The 18220-nt window shown below is 50.0% G+C and overlaps 1 protein-coding gene and 1 pseudogene across 1 annotated transcript; one reads left to right on the forward strand and one right to left on the reverse strand.

Moving 5' to 3' along the window:
* On the reverse strand, positions 1 to 872 carry LOC135888155 (zinc finger protein 239-like; annotated as a pseudogene).
* Positions 873 to 14012: 13140 nt separating this feature from the next.
* On the forward strand, positions 14013 to 17818 carry LOC135888156 (zinc finger protein 501-like). The gene is made up of 4 exons (XM_065415967.1): positions 14013 to 14036; positions 14276 to 14410; positions 16802 to 17589; positions 17674 to 17818. The coding sequence occupies exons 1-4, from the start codon at positions 14013 to 14015 to the stop codon at positions 17816 to 17818; spliced, it is 1092 nt and encodes a 363-aa protein (XP_065272039.1).
* Positions 17819 to 18220: the final 402 nt, after the last annotated feature.

Genomic DNA, 18220 nt, shown 5'->3' on the forward strand with positions numbered 1-18220 from the left:
TCAAGGTTTTTCTCCCCTGTGGAGTCTCTGATGTCGAGTATGGGTGGAGCTCTGACTGAAGCTTTTCCCACAGACCTGGCACGTATAGGGTTTTTCTCCTGTGTGGATTCTCCTATGTTTAATGAGGGTCGAGCTGTCGCTAAACCTTTTCTCACAGTCCGAGCACTTATAGGGTCTTTCTCCCGTGTGGGTTCTCTGATGTGAAAAAAGATCTGAGCTCTGACAGAATCTTTTCCCACAATCAAGGCATTTAAAAGGTCGTTCGCCTGTGTGGATTCTCTGATGCGTAATAAGGTTTGAGCTCCGACTGAAACTTTTCCCACAGTCCACACATTTATAAGGATTGTGTCCCGTGTGACTTCTCTGGTGTATAACCAGGTGTGAGCGCCAGTCGAAACTTTTCCCACAGTCCAGGCATTTATAGGGTCTCTCTCCTGTGTGGATTCTCTGATGCGTAATAAGATCTGAGTTCTGGTTGAAACTTTTCCCACACTCTGGGCATTGATAGGATTTATCTCCCGCGTGGGTTCTCTTATGTCGCATAAGGTGCGAACTCCGATTGAATCTTTTCCCACAGTCAGAGCATTTATATGGTCTCTCTCCCGTATGGATTCGCTGGTGCGAAATAAAGTTGGAGCTCTGACTGAAGCTTTTCCAACAGATGAGGCATTTGTAAGGTTTCTCTCCTGAATGGATTCTTTGATGGATAATAAGCTGGGTTCTCCGATCAAAACTTTCCCCACAGTCAGGGCATTTGTAGGGTCTGTCTCCCGTGTGGCTTCTCTGATGGGAAATAAGATCCGAGCTCTGAATGAAGCTTTTCCCGCACTCAACGCATTTATAGGGTTTCTCTCCCGTGTGCGTTCTCTCATGTCTGTTGAGTTGTGAGCTCTGAATGAAGCTTTTCTCACAGATGAGGCATTTATAGGGCTTCTCTCCTGTGTGGATTCTTCTGTGTGAAATAAGGTTTGAGCTCTGATTGAAGCTTTTCCCACAGACCAGGCATTTATAGGGTTTCTCGCCCGTGTGGATTCTTCTATGGGAAATAAGATGAGAGCGCCGACTGAAGCTTTTCCCACACTCGGCGCACGTGTTTTTTTCTCTTTCCCGTGTTGCTTCTCCGCTGGGCTGTTGTTTCGCTGAGTTCCTTGCATCCTCTGCCACATGAAACCTACCCACTTCTTTCTCTGGCTGGTTTCCCAGCTGTCTCTCTGACTGGCACTGATTTGCACAGGCTTTCTCACACTCACAGCTCTGGTCAAAGTTCCCTTTGGATCTTCCCAGTAACGTCCCTTGCGCTTCCCCTTGCTCAGGACCTTCCTGCAGTGAATTCTCCTCCTTGTTTTCACTCCCCACCCCATCAGCTGCTGGAATAAAGAGAGAGAATCCAGACAGGCGTCGTCCCCTGTGCTGGGGAGAAGGCAGAGACGGGGAACAGCAAAAAGGGGAAACATAACACAGTAACTGGTGGGGAGACTGAGAAAGGGAAAATTTTACTGGCCCATCTTTAATTTTTTCCTTCTCCGAAGCGGGTCCCTGGTGCTCCGTGATCCCTTACAACTGGGTTGTCCCCTCATTGGACAGGTTCCAGCAGACTGGCAGTGTGGGCCACGCCGCTCTGCTGACTCATGGAGGGAAAGCCAGGGGAAAGAGTGCGAAAATGGGCAAGCGAGACCGTGATGCTCAAACCCACCTCCGACTATCAGGGACAGTGGCTGAATGTGCCGGGAGGAGGCGCAGCGGGAGAAGGACAGAGCCCATCCCCACCCCCGCAGGTAACGTGGGGCGGGGAGCATGCGGCAGCCCTGGGCTATACTTAGGGCAGGGGGGGCACTGGGCAGAGGAGACACGTGTGGGGAGGCACAAGTTGTCTATGGCCATCAGGCTAACAAGGGGGGAGAAGACAATTTAATGATCAGACTGGGGGACTGAATCCACATCCAAGGGAGACTTCCTGGCTCTTGAGGTGGAGACAATGGACTTTGGGAAATATCAGGGGAGCAAAAAGACCTTTGAGGTGACCCTCCCTTAGGGGACAGAGTGAGCTTGTGAAAAGTGGCTCCGACGCCATGGGTGCTCCGGGGCTCAAACATCCACTGGGAAAAAAAATAGTGGGTGCTCAGCACCCACCAGCCACAGCTGTTGGGCAGCTGGCGGGTGGGTGGAGAGCAGTGAGTGGCAGGAGGGTGGCCTTGGAAGAGGGTGCAGAGCGGGGGTGGGAAGAAGTAGCGTGAGCAGAACAGGGGCAGGAGGAAGCGGAGCAAGGGCTGGGGGGTGCTCTGGCTCTTTGGAGGCCGACATGGTAATAATTTCTCTGAGTGCGCCGTGAGAGGGTCTGGAGGCAGCCAGGACACGGCTCTGGGGAACTCGGGAACTGGGCTGCACCAGTTGTTACCTGAAAGCCAAGGTTGAGACTGGCAGAGTCTCAAGGAGTTTGCTGGTGAAGCGGACAGACTGGTGCAGCAAGGAGCTGCCATACGCACCTCAATCACCAGCAAAGCTCACCCTTGCTCTGGCTGAGGGGTAACGCAGCGTCTTACCATTTGGGGTGTCTGGAGCAGAATGGCACAGGCCCATTCCCCTGAAATCCAGTCAAACCAGAGAAGAACCTGAGCAGAAGCCGAAATGGGCACATCCCAGACCCCACAGCTTCTAATAAGCCAAGGGGACGGGAATCCCTTACCCAGCAAGGTCGCAGTCTCACAATTCTGCATGACGTCCCTGACCAGGGTCCAGCAGAGCCCCCTGTCCCTGGGTGAAATACACAGTCACCTCCTCAAAGGTCACCGGCATCTGAAACAACAAGAGTCCCCCACTCAGCACCTGCTGCCCCAGCCACAATCCCATGAATTGGGAGAGGGGGGAGAATAAAATGGAAGCCCTGGGGACGGACAAAGCGGTGGAATCCCCCACATGATCCACCCTGCTCAGAGCAGCCAGGAAATTCCAGGTGTAGGGAGAAAGAGAGAGCTCCTTGTCCCTGCCCGGGGACAGAGGAGGGCTGGGTCCTTCCCATTTATCACACACCTACTAGCCAGAGGCTGATAAGGGAGGTGGAGACCTCGAGCAGGGTCCCGGGACAGGAACCCCAACATCCTCTCCATTCCCAGCAGCCAGATGTGAGGAGATGGGACATCTTCACTGGTGGTGTCCTCTTCATATTCCAGAGAAGCCTCTGCCTAGTACGTTCAGGCTCCAGCCCTACGAGAGGGTTGTTTCTTTCCCAGCCCTGTCCATGGGTTAGTTCCTTTTCTAGAAATGGGGAAATTTCCACCTGCTCTGAGAATTGTGCCACAGAATGAACGCACGTCCCAACAGAGCTGGCATATCGTTTACCCTGTGTGTTTCCTACCCCTTCCCCATCTAGCACAAAGCCACCCGGCAAAGCCCCTACCTGAGGCAGCTCCACCGCAGCTGTTTCCTTTCCCCGTGCCCCGGGAGGACGTGGTGTAATAATTGGAATCTAACAGGCCTACCCCGTTTGTGAGCTCAGTGGTTGGAAATGTGGTGAAAGTTCATAAAATGTTACAATCACCTATAACAATAAACACTGATCGGTAGGGCCCTACCAAATTCACGGCCATGAAAAACACGTCACGGACCATGAAATCTGGTCTCCCTCTGTGAAATCTGGTCTTTTGTGTGCTTTTGCCTTGTACTACACAGATTTCATGGGGGAGGCTGTTGGGATCAAGGAGACGCGGAGTCAAGAGGTTTGTCAAGCAGGCGTCCCAAGCTCTCTTGAGCTGGGGTTTTTATTAGTAATTAGATCAAAAGGCATGAGATCATAGTTACTTGTAACATATTGATTGGTTCACCCATAGCCATCTCCCCTTGTGCAATAAATCATGATTGGTGAAGGGGCTACGTGAACTATTCAAGGGGACTACGTGAGCTATTGCCTAGTCTATGCTTAATCAATAACCTGAGCATAGTTTTACCTTGCATTGCTTACCTTGAGAATAAGCCAGGAGTAAATGTAATAAACACGTGTGTGGTTTGCCAGCACAGCATGTTTCACTACACCTCCCCCTTTTTGTTTTTAAGCAATTTGCAGGCATAATGAATGCTCTGTTTAGTATTAAGTCGTTGCCAAGGGCAGCCTTGGACAAATAGGCTAATAAGGGAAGGAATACACTGTAATATACAACAACAAACTATTAATCCTATAACTATAACAATAACATATGCAAACATTTGCTTTAGCCAGTATAGGTCTGGCAGCCACCCAGTAAGCCAGTCCCAGAATCCTGAAAAACCAACATCCATTGTAACTTCTTTTGTTAAAGTATGTAGTTTTACAATTTGGTTGTCCACTGCTTTTTCATTATTGCTTAGGTTAAAGCAACACATACCATCCACTTGTTCACACCCATAATGATGTTGCATTAAAAGATAATCTATGGCCGCTCTGTTTTGCAAAAGTCCATGTCTTAATTCGCTCTGTTCCTTATTTAACAAGGCTAGAGCTCTAGAAGTTGTATTTAAGGCTTTTACTGCTGAGCAGGTTTTTCCAACAGTTGTTCAGCCTGATTAGCTAGGTTCTTCACTTGGCCCCATGTGGCAGGTGCATTTCGTTGGCCCCCTCGTTTTCGGCCCGTTGTCACTTTTCCTTGTTCATCATATAAGTGTATGTTGAAGTCAGGGATGGGGTTGCTCAGTCCCTGATGCCACGCCATCCTTGTATGGTCGAACGTATCGTGCAGGTACCCAGAGCGGGCCGCTTGGTGTTGATACAGCTGCGTAACCGCGCCCCCAGGTGATTAGTGGCACAGGTTCGCTCCACTCCGGGCCAGGTAGCTGACGATAGGTTACCTTTGGAGCAGGAAGAACTTCGGTCGTCCGATAATGCCGTTGTGCCCTGGTGAAAAATTGAGAATTGAAAGGTAATAGATTTAAATGATTGAGTGTAAACAGTACTTGAGCCAGCCATTCTTCCTTTTCTGTCAGGCTGCCGGGGACAATTCCCCCTTTTTGTTTTTGCCGCAGGAGAGCGTTTTTTAATGTGCGATTAGCTCGTTCTACAATGGCTTGTCCTTGGGAATTGTATGGGATGCCAAAGGTATGCTTGATTTCCCATCGCGTGCAGAACGCTGCCATTGCTGAAGAGCAATAGGCTGGGCCGTTGTCAGTTTTTAAAGCTGATGGCTTTCCCATCACTGCAAAGGAACGAATGAGGTGATTACAGACGTGTTTTGCCTTTTCCCCTTTTTGTGGCGTTGCCCATATATATCCAGAATAAGTGTCTATGACTACATGCAAATAGGACCAGGGAGCTAATGGTGGGAACCGAGTGACGTCCATTTGCCACAATTGGTTTGCACCTAGCCCCCGAGGATTTACCCCGATAGCGGGTCCTGCGAGGTTTCCAGTACACTCAGGGCACTGCTGAATAACAGCTTTTGCATCAGATAGTGGTATGGAAAATTGCTTGGCCAACGCCCTAGCATTTTGGTGATGTAAGGAGTGACTTTCCATAGGAGAGCAGGGGAAAGCCTTTAAGGCGTTATCAGCATAGGCATTGCCTTGCGAGATTTCTCCGGGGAAAGGCTGATGACTTCTAACATGTGCGATAAAAAATAGATGTCGTCGGTGACGTAATATCAGTTGTAGGGAAAGAAATAAACCAAGCAAATTATTATCCAAAGATGCAGTAACACAACTAGAAGCAATATTACTAACAACATTTGCAGCATACAAACTGTCTGTTATGAGGTTAACTGGTTGATCAGAAAATGTGTTAAAGGCAAGAATTAACGCAGCTAGCTCCGCACGCTGAGGAGAGCGTTGCGGTAAGGTAAACTGGGATTGCCACTGGTCATTTTTTTTCCAAGCGACCACCCCTCTGGAGGGGCCACCATCGGTGAAAATGGTAAGAGCTTCTTTTATGGGAACGGGAGATACCAAGTAGAATACTTTCAGTGGAATATGTTGAGCAACTTGGAGACGAGGATCCTTTGGAGTATGGTAAGTTACGCACCCAACATAATTGGCTAGTGCTATTTGCACCTCCTCCGAGTGCATGCATGCAACTTCCCAGGTGGCGATGGGGATGGGTATAATAATGTTTACTAAATCCATGGCAAACAAGTTTAATGCTCGATTGCGTCCTTTAGTGATTAATTGAGCAATCATTCCAGACAATGGGACGAGTGTGTTTTTGTGTGTGTGTGGTAAATACATCCACTCGAGGATAAATTCTCTTTCATTTGTATGTTGAAGTAATGCCCCCATGAATTGCTTAATGTCCCCAAGAATGATTAAGGACGGGGGCACATTAGGTACTGCTCTATCTACCCACCTTTCTGCCATGGCTTCGTTGACCTTATGCACTACCTCCTGTTGTTCGTTTGTCAGTGATATTATGTCTCCTGGTTGCTTTCCTAATTTTAGGGCATTAAACAGTGGAGTCAGCATAGATGTGGGAATCTTGTAATACGGTCTTATCCAATTTATGGATCCCAGAATTTGCTGTAGCACTACATATGTTAATTTTTTTGGCAAGGTAAGTTTTGGAAGTATGGGCATGGAGTATGCTGCAAGCATTTTATGACCTAAATATTGAAAAGGTTCGGCTTCCTGTATTTTTTCCGGGGCTACTACCAGACCCGATTGACTTAAGATATCCGTTAACTCACTTTTCCATGTGGTGGGTAGGGGCCTACCGGCTATTAAGATATCATCCATATAATGGTAAACAAGTAGCTTTTTGAACTTATTTCTGAAAGGTTGAAGAGCAGTGTTTACAAAATACTGACACATGGTAGGGCTATTTAACATGCCCTGGGGTAACACTTTCCAATGATAACGTGTTGTGGGTTGGGCATTGTTTAGGACTGGCACTGTGAATGCAAAATATTTTTTATCCTTTTCCTGTAATGGTATCGTAAAGAAACAATCCTTTAAATCAATTATTGCTACCTGGTAGTCATATGGGATTAAATTTGGATTGGGGAGGCCACACTGCAGGGGGCCCATTGGTTCTAGTATTTTATTAATTTCACGCAAATCATGAAGGAGCCTCCATTTTCCTGATTTTTTCTTAATTACAAAAACAGGAGTATTGTACGGGCTTGTAGTATGCTCAATGTGTTCATCTTTTAATTGTTGCTCAACTAATTGCTGCAAAGCTTCTAATTTCTCTTTAGGTAATGGCCATTGTTCTACCCAGACTGGCTTATCAGTTTTCCACTGTAACGGAAGAGCCTGAGGCTTACTCATCTTCCAAAACCAGTTTTGCCCCTATCTGTTCTAACAAATCTCTTCCCCAAATGTTAAACTGTAAAGGCAATATGCAGGGTTGAATATATGCTATTATGGGGCCTTGTTCCTGGGATTTTACTGGTAACCATTGAGAGCTCTTTTGAGATGCTTGGCTTCCTCCTACCCCGAATACCGCAGGGGCTAGCTCAGAAGGCCATGTAGGCTCCCAATCCTTTTCAGCTATGACAGAAACATCTGCCCCTGTGTCCAACAAACCGGTCAGCCACTTACCTTGGAGTATATACTTACGTTGAGGTTTTTGCAGGGATATTCGGTGTACCAATGCTGCCACCTGTGGGTGAAAGGAAGAATCGCTGTCGCCTTCAGTACGGGTGGATCCGAATCCTCCTGTGCGTGTTACCTGTGATTTTTCTCCAGGGAGCTCATATGGCAACAGTATCATCTGTGCCCAGGAGTCCCCTTGTCTTAAAGTAAAAGGCAGGTGACTCCAATACTGAACATATATTTTTCCCTGATAATCAGCATCAATCACTCCTGGAACTACCATAATTCCTTGTTTACTTGCTGATGACCGAGGGAGTATAATGCCCACCGTCCCTTCAGGAAGGGGCCCTTTCAGTTGAGTAGGCATTAAAAGAACTTCCCCCGGTAAGAATGAGGATTTTTCTTCTTGATTATACAAGTCTATTCCAGCACTGCCGGTCGTTGCCGGTTGTGCCCTAGTCAATTCTTCCGCCCCCGTTGTTTTTCCGGGGCCCGGGGAGGGCCCGATTACTGGTTTCCCTGCCCTAGTCCTGATCGACATTGATTTGCCCAATGATACCCCTTGTTGCATTTAGGACATTTTTTGGAGGGCCTACCCCCTTCCTGGGGTCTTCCTTTATGTGCTCCTCCCCCGGGTGCCCTACACTGGCTTTTAAAGTGTCCCGGTTTTTTGCAATTAAAACAATTTCCTGCTGGTTTATTACCTTGTCTTATAGCCCCCGCCAAAAGAGCCATAGCATGGGTTTGACTACCGACATCAGCGCAAGCCTGAATCATGTCCGCTAAAGTGTACGAGGGGCGATGTATTATAGATTGCAGTACCTTTTTGCAATCAGCATTAGCCTGCTCATAAGCCAGTCGCCGTAAAAGCTCTGTCTGTGCCTCCTCGTTATCGATCTGCCGCTGTACTGCTTCCTTGAGCCTATCTATGAACTGCGGATACGGCTCTGTAGGCTGCTGCCGGGTGGCTGTGAAAGACCTAGTCGGTTTCCCACTTACAGGAACCCTTCTGAAAGCTCTCATAACACTAAGTTTAGTACGAATATATGTGTCTGGGTCTAACTCCAACTGTCTCTCTATAGTGCTAAATTGGCCTGCTCCATAAATCTGGTCGGGTATGGCAGCTGGGGTTGAGTAACCTACAGCAGCTAACCTGAACTCACTATCCCACACCATATACTGGGCGGGGGTCAGCACCATACGAAATAAGTCTTTCCAATCTTGTGGAGCCATTGTGTAGCCATTTCCAATTCCTTCTAAGATGCCTGTCACGAAATTAGACCTGATGCCTGTCTCCGTGATAGCTTTTCTCACCTCCCTCAGTACTGTATACGGTAGCGCCGTCCACTGTCTGGCGGCATTGCCCTGTGCATCGACTTCTGCCGTTATAGGCATTAGCATGGGCAACTCCCCCTCCCACTGATGTTCTTCCTCCAAACTCAATTCCCCTGTCTCACGCGCCAACGCAACCGCCGCCCGGACGCAGCCCCCACGATTCCCCCGGAAACAAGGCTGATCAGTTCCTTTATCAATGGGGGGATCCGAGGGCCGCTGCCCCGTATCCGACACCGCAGGCGCTGGTGGTAGCACCCGCGGGTACGGAGGCGGTGTCGTCAGCGTGAGAAGCGGGGCGGCAGTGAGAGACGCCTGTAGCCCCAGTTTTCCCACTGCCTCAGTACAGCGCTGCCACATGAGCAGGTGCTGCACTGCTGCTCTCGGTTTCTCAAAGAGCTGTGTTCCTATTTTTTGCCAATCTTCTTGCTGCAGGGACCCCTCTTCGGGGTACCAGGGGCATTGACATTCTATTTCCTTAACAAAATCCTCTACATGCCGCAGCGTAACCGCTGGGCAACCGCTCCCCTCAATGAGCTTAAATAATTCCTTAGCATGAGCCTTTTGTGGCACTGATAAATCACCCCCCATACTCACGAGTGGCTGTTTCCAGCGGGTGCACCTAGACTATTCCAGTCGGATGAGCAGGGGTCCTCGGGATCCGGTGTATCACGTCGGGGTCACCAGATGTTGGGATCAAGGAGACGCGGAGTCAAGAGGTTTGTCAAGCAGGCGTCCCAAGCTCTCTTGAGCTGGGGTTTTTATTAGTAATTAGATCAAAAGGCATGAGATCATAGTTACTTGTAACATATTGATTGGTTCACCCATAGCCATCTCCCCTTGTGCAATAAATCATGATTGGTGAAGGGGCTACGTGAACTATTCAAGGGGACTACGTGAGCTATTGCCTAGTCTATGCTTAATCAATAACCTGAGCATAGCTTTACCTTGCATTGCTTACCTTGAGAATAAGCCAGGAGTAAATGTAATAAACACGTGTGTGGTTTGCCAGCACAGCATGTTTCACTACAGGAGGCCAACGCTTCTCAAATTGGGGCTCCTGACCCAAAAGGGAGTTGCAGGGGGGTTGAAAGGTTATTTGGAAGGGGGGGTCACAGTATTGCCACCCTTACTTCTGGACGGCAATACCATACCATGCCACCCTTACTTCTGTGCTGCTGCCTTCAGAGATGAGCAGCCAGAGAGTAGTGACTGCTGACTGCAGAAGTAAGGGTGGCAATACCATACCAGGCCATCCTTACTTCTGCGCTGCTGCTGGCGGCGGCTCTGCCTACAGAGCTGGGCTCCCAACCAGCAGCCACCGCTCTCCAGCTGCCCGGCTCTGAAGGCAGCGCTGCCACCTGCAGGAGAGCAGAAGTAAGGGTAGCAGTACCTCAACCCCTCCTACAATAACCTTGTGACCCCCCCCCCCCACACACACACACACACAACTCCTTTTTGGGTCAGGACCCCTACAATTACAACACTGTGAAATTTCAGATTGAAATAGCTGAAATCATGAAATTTCCCATTTTAAAAATCCTATGATTGTGAAATTGACCAAAATGGATCGTGAATTTGGTAGGGCCCTACTGATAGACAAAGATTGGAAAGAGAGACAGAAAAAACGGGACTAATCCAAACAGAAAGTCTACAGATACCATCCAAGGGCTGTGTTAAGCTCTGACTGGCAAACAAGAGGAAAACGGAATTGGAAATTAGTGGATCAAAATTGGCGTGTCGGAATTTAGGACTGCTAAGTGAAGAAAATAACCAGGGGTGGGTCTATTCGGCTGATCACTCTTTGCGGTCCTTAAAGAGAGGGACCTTGAGGAACAAAAAGGCAGGTAGGTGGAACAGATTCCTGGGAGAGTCCCTGGGGAAAAGACCAAGAAAGATCTGTGTCTCCCTAGAACTATAATCATTGGGACATCCAGAACAACAGGCCGGGGAGAACGCCTGCCCATCACCCCTGCACCAGGGAGACCCCAGCCTGCTACACAGGAGTTCCTGCTCTGTTTCCCCTTCCCTCATGCCCGACCCCTGGGGCTGAGATCTGAGGCTCCTGGGGTGGTTGGTGCAGAGTCACTTTACCAGAGTTTACAGGAATTCTCTCTCCATCGCCCACAGGCTCCGGCTCAGGGGCTGGTGTTGGCAGAGCCGGGGGCTGCTTCCAGCCACCGGAGAAAGTCCCCACCTGGGCTGGGCACAGAGGCGGCTTGGATGAATCTCTCTCCCTGCATAGAAACCCTGCAGCTGCTCAGTCCAGGCTCCCAGGTCACAATGGAGGCGGCAGTGGCTCCTGACCCAGGAAGATAAACAGAGACAAAGCCAGTGCAGAGAACCAGAGTCCTCTGGGTACAGCAGCTAATGAACTGTGCTCCTGTCCCCTCTCCATCCCTCCCCCTCCCCACCACCAGGACCCTGGAGGGATGTGGCCCATTTCCTTCTCTAAGCTCCTTCCCTGAACTGCAGAAACCTGCAGGGCAAACCACACACCGTCACCGAGAAACGTGTGTCCCCCCCTGCGGCTCAGGGCAGGCTCCCTGGGGCTAGGACCCCGTCACCCCACGGTTCTCTTCAGATCTGGGGGGCTGGGACAATGTGCACAGGGGGGGAGAGCCATTGAACCAAACTGCCAACCCTGGATGGGATGGAAACCCCTCCAAGCCAGGGGGAGCTGCGCCCCCCCCCCAACACCCCTAGCTCCAGCGCCTATGCTGGGGTCCCCCCCAAACCCCCATAGAAATCCCCCTTTTCAAAGGGATCTTGCAGTTTCCTGTTTTCTCTCCCCCATGGACACAGGCTGCCCCTGTCCCGGGGACGCGGAGAGACAGGAGCGCGGGGCCAAGCGGCGGCTGCGGCGCGGTGGGTTTCTCGCTAGGACCCAGACGGGAGCTGGGGCAGGGGCGATCGCTGGCTCCTGGCAGCAGGAAGTGAATTGCACTGGCTCCGGTAACCCTTTGTGGCTGTGTGAATTCCTGGCTCCCGGCATCGCCCCTCGCGAGACCCCAGACAGTCCCCCTGCTGCTGCGGGGGGGGGGGACCCGAATCCTGGCTGCAGCAGAGGTGACTATATTGGGGGTGGCGGGGGAGGTGATCGCTTTTATTGGAGCAAGAGACCAGCTTCCCACAGGGTGACCAGACAGCAAATGTGAAAAATCGGGACCGGGGATGGGGGGGGGGGGGGTAATAGGCACCTATATAAGAAAAAGACCCCAAAATCAGGACTGTCCCTATAAAATCGGGACATCTGGTCACCCTACCAGAGCCACACAGAGCTCTTCTGCAGGGCTGGGGAAGGGTCACAATGCAAGGGGGGAAGGGCTTGGGTAGCATAAATGGTTAGCCCAGATTGTATTCAAGGTAGACTGGCCCATTAACACCTCTGCAGGCATAGGACAAAAAGGGTTAGTGGGTTATAGATTGTCATAAATCCAGGGTCTCTGTTCCGTCCATGATTTGTAGTGTCTAGCAGAGTAATGAATTTAAGCTCCCAGGCTACATAAAAATGGCCGTACTGGGTCAGACCCAAGGTCCATCTAGCTCAGTGTCCTGTCTTCTGACAGTGGCCAATGCCAGGTGCCCCAGAGGGAATGAACAGAATAGAGAATCATCAAGTGATTCATCCCCTGTCGCTCATTCCCAGCTTCTGGCAAACAGAAACTAGGGACACCATCCCTGCCCATCCTGGCTAATAGCCATTGATGGACCTATCCTCCATGAACTTATCTAGTTCTTTTTTGAACTCTCTTATAGTCTTGGCCTTCACAGCATCCTCTGGCAAGGAGTTCCACAGGTTGACTGTGTGTTGTATGAAGAAATACTGCTTTTGTTTATTTTAAACCTGCTGCCTGTTAATTTCATTTGGCAACCCCTAGTTCTTGGGTTATGAGAAGGAGTAAATAACACTTCCTTATTTACTTTCTCCACACCAGTCATGATTTTATAGACCTCAATCATATCCCCCCTTAGTCGTCTGTTTTCCAGCTTAAAAATTCTCAGTCTTATTAATCTCTCCTCATACGGAAGCTGTTCCACATCCCTAATCATTTTTGTTGTCCTTTTCTGAACCTTTTCCAATTCCAATATATCTTTTTTGAGATGGGGCGATGATTGCCTGTTCTGTTCATTCCCTCTGAAGCACCTGGCATTGGCTGCTGTCAGAAGACAGGATACTGGGCTAGATGGACCTTTGGTCTGATCTGTTATGGCCGTTCGTATTTGTTTCCCTAAATACCCAGATTTTGAGTCACTCCCCCCTTTGAAACTTCTGTTTGTTGGAGGGAATAAGTGAGTCTTTCCCATCACTGCCAATGGGACTGAAGCAACAGGCTGCTCCCAGCCAAGACTGTCTGAGATTCCCTACGTTCTGCACAGATGGCTGTCAAATCCCATTCTTTTCAATGAGGCTAATGCCAGGCTGTTCCGTGTTTGGCACGAGACGGTGAAATAATTGGGGAGAGGTGGGGAACCAGAAGAAGGCTGGAGAATTTCAGGGGGATGGGGGAGTCAGACGGTATGGAAGGGGATGGATAGGGATGTGCGGGGTGCATTAGAAAGGGAGTGAGGGGGTGAGGAAGTGGGGATGCAGAAGGAGGGGTTGCAGGGGAAGTGGGGCAGGATGCTGACTGAGGGGTATAGGGGAAAAGGGCTGGCAGAGAGGGAAAATATGAGCAGTAGGATACTGCAGCAGGGGAAATAAAGGAGAGAGATGTTCCTAGCTCCTGTAACCACCCAAGAGCCATTCCCTGCATCGTCCCTGGGCAGACTGACTTCCCTGGGAACCAGGTGAGGAGCTGAGAGAGGAGAAGCCAGGTCCTGCCCCTGCTGGGTCCCCGGGGTGCTGGGGTGAAGCGCTGCCCGTGGGGACGATGTCAGGGTTGCTTTGATTCTGCTCCTTCCTAGCGTGTGGTTCAGAGACTCTGCTACTGGGTGGGTTTAAAACGATCTCCGCGGGTTTCGTCCTGGTGGTCGGCGCCGGCTCCGCGATGAAATAAAGTGACCCAGTGTTTGCCCGGAACCTAGAACGTCCGTTTGCAGGCAAAGACCCGGGAGGAAACTGGGGTGTGAAATGCACTGAAGCCTTTTCTGAACTATCCCCAATTGCCCTTCTCACCCTGGCAGGTGGTGGAATAACGACCCCGTGGCCGTCGCAATTGTCCCGTCCTCCCAGGTGACAAGAAAGGACCATGACTACGGCAGAGCAAACTCAGGTAGGGGATTTTCAGGGAGTTACAGGTGGGTTTGTACTAGGGGGGGGACAGGAAATACACAGGAGGGATGGGGAGAGGGCGGGACAAACCCGCTTCTCGGACTTGTTCAGTCTAGGGTGGGGGTGGGATTCTGCTACTCTCTCCCCGCCCAGGAGCTTCCATTTTATTGGCCATCCTCGCCCAGGAATAGTGGGGTTGTGGCTGGGGCAGCAGACACTGACTGGGCTCTCTTGTTTCAGGGGCCGGTGACCTTCGAGGAGGTGGCTGTGTATTTCACCCAGTGGGAGGGGGCTCTGCTGGACCCCGCTCAGAGAGCCCTCTACAGGGATGTCATGCAGGAGAATTACGAGGCTTTGATCTCTCTGGGTAAGGGAGTCCCGTCCCCTTGGTTATGAAAACCCGTAGGGACTCTGAGATGCTTTTTTGGCTTTTGCTCACGCTCTTCGCTGGTCGCTTAGATTTAGAGCAGGAAAAATGATGAAAGGTCTTCTAGAGAACATGACCTATGAGGGAAGACTGAAAAAATTGGGTTTGTTTAGTCTGGAGAAGAGAAGACTGAGAGGAGACATGATACCAGTTTTCAGGTACATAAAAGGTTGTTACAAAGAGGAGGGAGAAACATTGTTCTCCTTAACCTCTGAGGATAGGACAAGAAGCAATGGGCTTAAATTGCAGCAAGGGAGGTTTAGGTTGGACATTAGGAAAAACTTCCTAACTGTCAGCGTGGTTAGGCACTGGAATAAATTGCTTAGGGAGGTTGTGGAATCTCCATTATTGAGATTTTTAAGAGCAAGTTAGACAAACATCTGTCAGGGATGGTCTATACTTAGTCCTGCCATGAGTGCAGGGGACTGGACTAGATGACCTCTCAAGGTCCCGTCCAGTCCTATGATGCTATGATTTCAGAGGATTGGATCCTGTATTCCCCAGATCCGGCGCTAGGTAGAAATTCATCTCCGGATCTTCTTCCATAGAACGGGGGGGCTCAGTAGCCCAATGGAGATGCTAATTCATCCCCTTGCAAAGGGGCAAAGTCTCGTATTTACCCGTCTGTATTAAGTCTCTTACACACAGTCCCCGTTCCACTCCATTCCTGGGGCTAGCTCCCTCCGTGGGGAAGCTTTAGAAACAGGCAGGGGATTTAGATCTGAGTCAGCAGGTCCCACAGAGTGCACAGCTCCTGAAAACTCCCAACTGAGGGCGCAACACGTCCCGGTCTGCCTGTCCCAAGGGGGCTCGGTCACCATGTTCCAGTCCCTTCACGTTCCACATCCACGCAGCACAGCGCGGGGCCAGGTTAAGATCAGGGAATGTTCTTTGGAACAAATCCTCTCCCAATGCCTGACACACCCTGATCTCGCCTGATTTCACCCCCGCCCCAGCAGGATTTCCCCTTCCCAAACCTGAGCTGATCGCCCGGCTGGAACGAGGGGAAGAGCCGTGGGTGCCCGATCTCAACAGCTCTGCGGAAAGGGAGATCCACAGAGGTGCCCGTGCAGGTGAGTTATCAGTGAAACTGACATGGAAACCGTCTAGTGAGCGCAGGATAAAAGCCGAGACTCCTGAGACTGAGCTGTGAGCGAATCCCCCAGTTCTGTCTCATCTCACCCAGGGCAAGGTGGGCGTAGCAGGCGTCTCATGTTGGGCGATTCTCAAGACTTGCCACCCATCCTGACTGACAGCCGGCAGAGCTCCCTGCCTGGCTTTCATACTGTGTGCAGATGTGGTCGCCCCAGCTCAAAAAAGACATATTGGAATTGGAAAAGGTTCAGAAAAGGGCAACAAAAATGATCAGGGGTATGGAACAGATTCTGTATGAGCAGCGATTAATGAGACTGGGACTTTTCAGCTTGGAAACGAGACGGCTAAGGGGGGATGTGATAGAGGTCTATAAAATCATGACTGGTGAGGAGAAAGTAAATAAGGAAGTGTTATTTCCTCCTTCTCACAACACAAGAACTAGGGGTCACCCAATGAAATTAATAGGCAGCAGGTTGAAAACAAACAAAAGGAAGTATTTCTTCAACAACGCACAGTCAACCTGTGAAACTCTCTGCCAGAGGATGTTGTGAAGGCCAAGACAATGACAGGGTTCAAAAAAGAACTAGATAAATATATGGAGGATAGGTCCATCAATGGCTATTAGCCAGGATGGGCAGGGATGGTGTCCCTAGCCTCTGTTTGCCAGAAGCTGGGAATGGGCGACAGGGGATAGATCACTTGATAATCACCTGTTCTGTTCATTCCCTCCCGGGCACCTGGCATTGGGAAGACAGGACACTGGGCTAGATGGACCTTTGGTCTGACCCATTATGGCTGTTCTTATGTTTTTATGTTCTTTATTTCTCCCTGCATGTTTGGATGGGATGTGAAAGCAGAATTGTATTTTTCAACGTCTCCGACAGTTATTGTGTCATGTTTCCTCTCTCCGCTGTTCCCCTGTCTTTCCTTTCACTCCGCCATTGGGAACGACTCCTGTCTCGATTCTCTCTGTCTCAGCAGGTGATGAGACGGTGAGTCAGAATGAGGAGAATCCACAGCTGGAAGGTCCTGAGCAGGTGGAACTGCATGAGATGTTCTCAGAGAGATCCAAAGGGAACATTTCCCAGAACAGTGAGCAGGAAAAAACCTGGGAGAGTCAGTGCATGTCAGAAAGGCAGCTGGGAATCCAGCCAGGGAGGAAAGCAGACAGATCCATTTTTTGTGGGGGAGGATTCAAGGATCTTAAGGAAACCGCAGCCCAGCAGAGAATCCACCTGGGAGAGAGAAAAAACAGTTGCGCTGCCTGTGGGAAAAGCTTCAGCCGGCGCTCAAACTTTATTTCTCATCAGCGAATTCACACAGGAGAGAGACCCTATACGTGCTTGGAGTGTGGGAAAAGTTTCATTCAAAGCACACAGCTGATCAGGCATCAGAGAGTGCACACAGGAGAGAAGCCCTATAAATGCCTCCAATGTGGGAAAAGTTTCAATCAGAATTCACACCTCATTAGACATGAGAGACTGCACATGGGAGAGAAATTGTATAAATGCACCGAGTGTGGGAAAAGCTTCCGTCGGAGTTCAGGTCTTACCTCACATCAGAGAATCCACACCGGACAGACGCCCTTCAAATGCCTGGAGTGTGGGAAAAGTTTCGATTGGCGCTCACGGCTTATTGCGCATCAGAGAATTCACACAGGAGAGAGACCTTATAAGTGCCCGGAGTGTGGGAAATGTTTCATTCACAGCTCAGATCTTCTTTCCCATCAGAGAATCCACACAGGAGATAGACCCTATAAATGCCCCCAGTGTGGGAAAAGCTTCAATCACAGCTCAGATCTTCTTTCCCACCAGAGAAACCACACAGGAGAAAAACCCTACAAATGCCAGGACTGCGGGAAAAGTTTTAATCGGAGCTCTCACCTGTTTAGACACCAGAGACTGCACACGGGGGAGGAATCTTATAAATGCCCCAGCTGTGGGGAAAGCTTCAGTCAGCTCTCAGATCTTATTTCACATCAGAGAAGCCATACGAGTGAGAAATCCTATGAATGCCTCGACTGTGGGGAAAGGTTAAGTGACAGGTCGGCCCTTAATAGACATCACCGAACCCACACAGGGGAGAAACCCCATAAATGCCTCGACTGTGGGGAAAGTTTTGATTGGAGCTCGAACCTCATTGTGCATCGGAGAATTCACACGGGAGAGAAACCCTATAAATGCCCAGAGTGCGGGAAAAGCTTCAATAGGAACTCGCACCTCATCCGACATCAGAGACTCCATGCGGGAGAGAAACCTTGAATGTGTCCGCTCTGCATTCAGAACGCACCACTGCGGGGGACTGATTTCTATAGCGCTCCATCGTGGGCAGCCTCGAAAAGCCTAGAAGCCTAAGAATCCCACCACAGCCCGAGCAGCATCAGCCTCCAAGGGCTTGTCTAGACTTGGGAAGGGGGTTAGGATTAGCCAGCACGACCCCGATTCCGACCAAACCTCCCCCACTGTTCCTAGTGTCGGCTGACTCGGAGTGTCTCATTTGTACGGTTCCCCCCTATTAGCCAAGTGATCGTGAGTCCCTGAGTTCCCCCTTCAGAGACAGATTGGCTTCTTCCCAGTCATTCTGAGGATGCCCAATGCCGTTCTGAAGAGCTGCCATTTTTTGGTACCTTTTTCCTTTTATAAAACGTAAGTGAGTAGAGAGCT

Source organism: Emys orbicularis, chromosome 13 (genome assembly GCF_028017835.1).
Source record: "Emys orbicularis isolate rEmyOrb1 chromosome 13, rEmyOrb1.hap1, whole genome shotgun sequence".
NCBI classification, from domain to species: Eukaryota; Metazoa; Chordata; order Testudines; family Emydidae; genus Emys; species Emys orbicularis.

Coding starts and splice junctions, on each gene's coding strand:
- LOC135888156 (XM_065415967.1), top strand. CDS start 14,013: ATGACTACGGCAGAGCAAACTCAG. Junction 14,037..14,275: donor CTACGGCAGAGCAAACTCAG/GTAGGGGATTTT, acceptor CTCTTGTTTCAG/GGGCCGGTGACCTTCGAGGA. Junction 14,411..16,801: donor TGATCTCTCTGGGTAAGGGA/GTCCCGTCCCCT, acceptor CACCTGGGAGAG/AGAAAAAACAGTTGCGCTGC.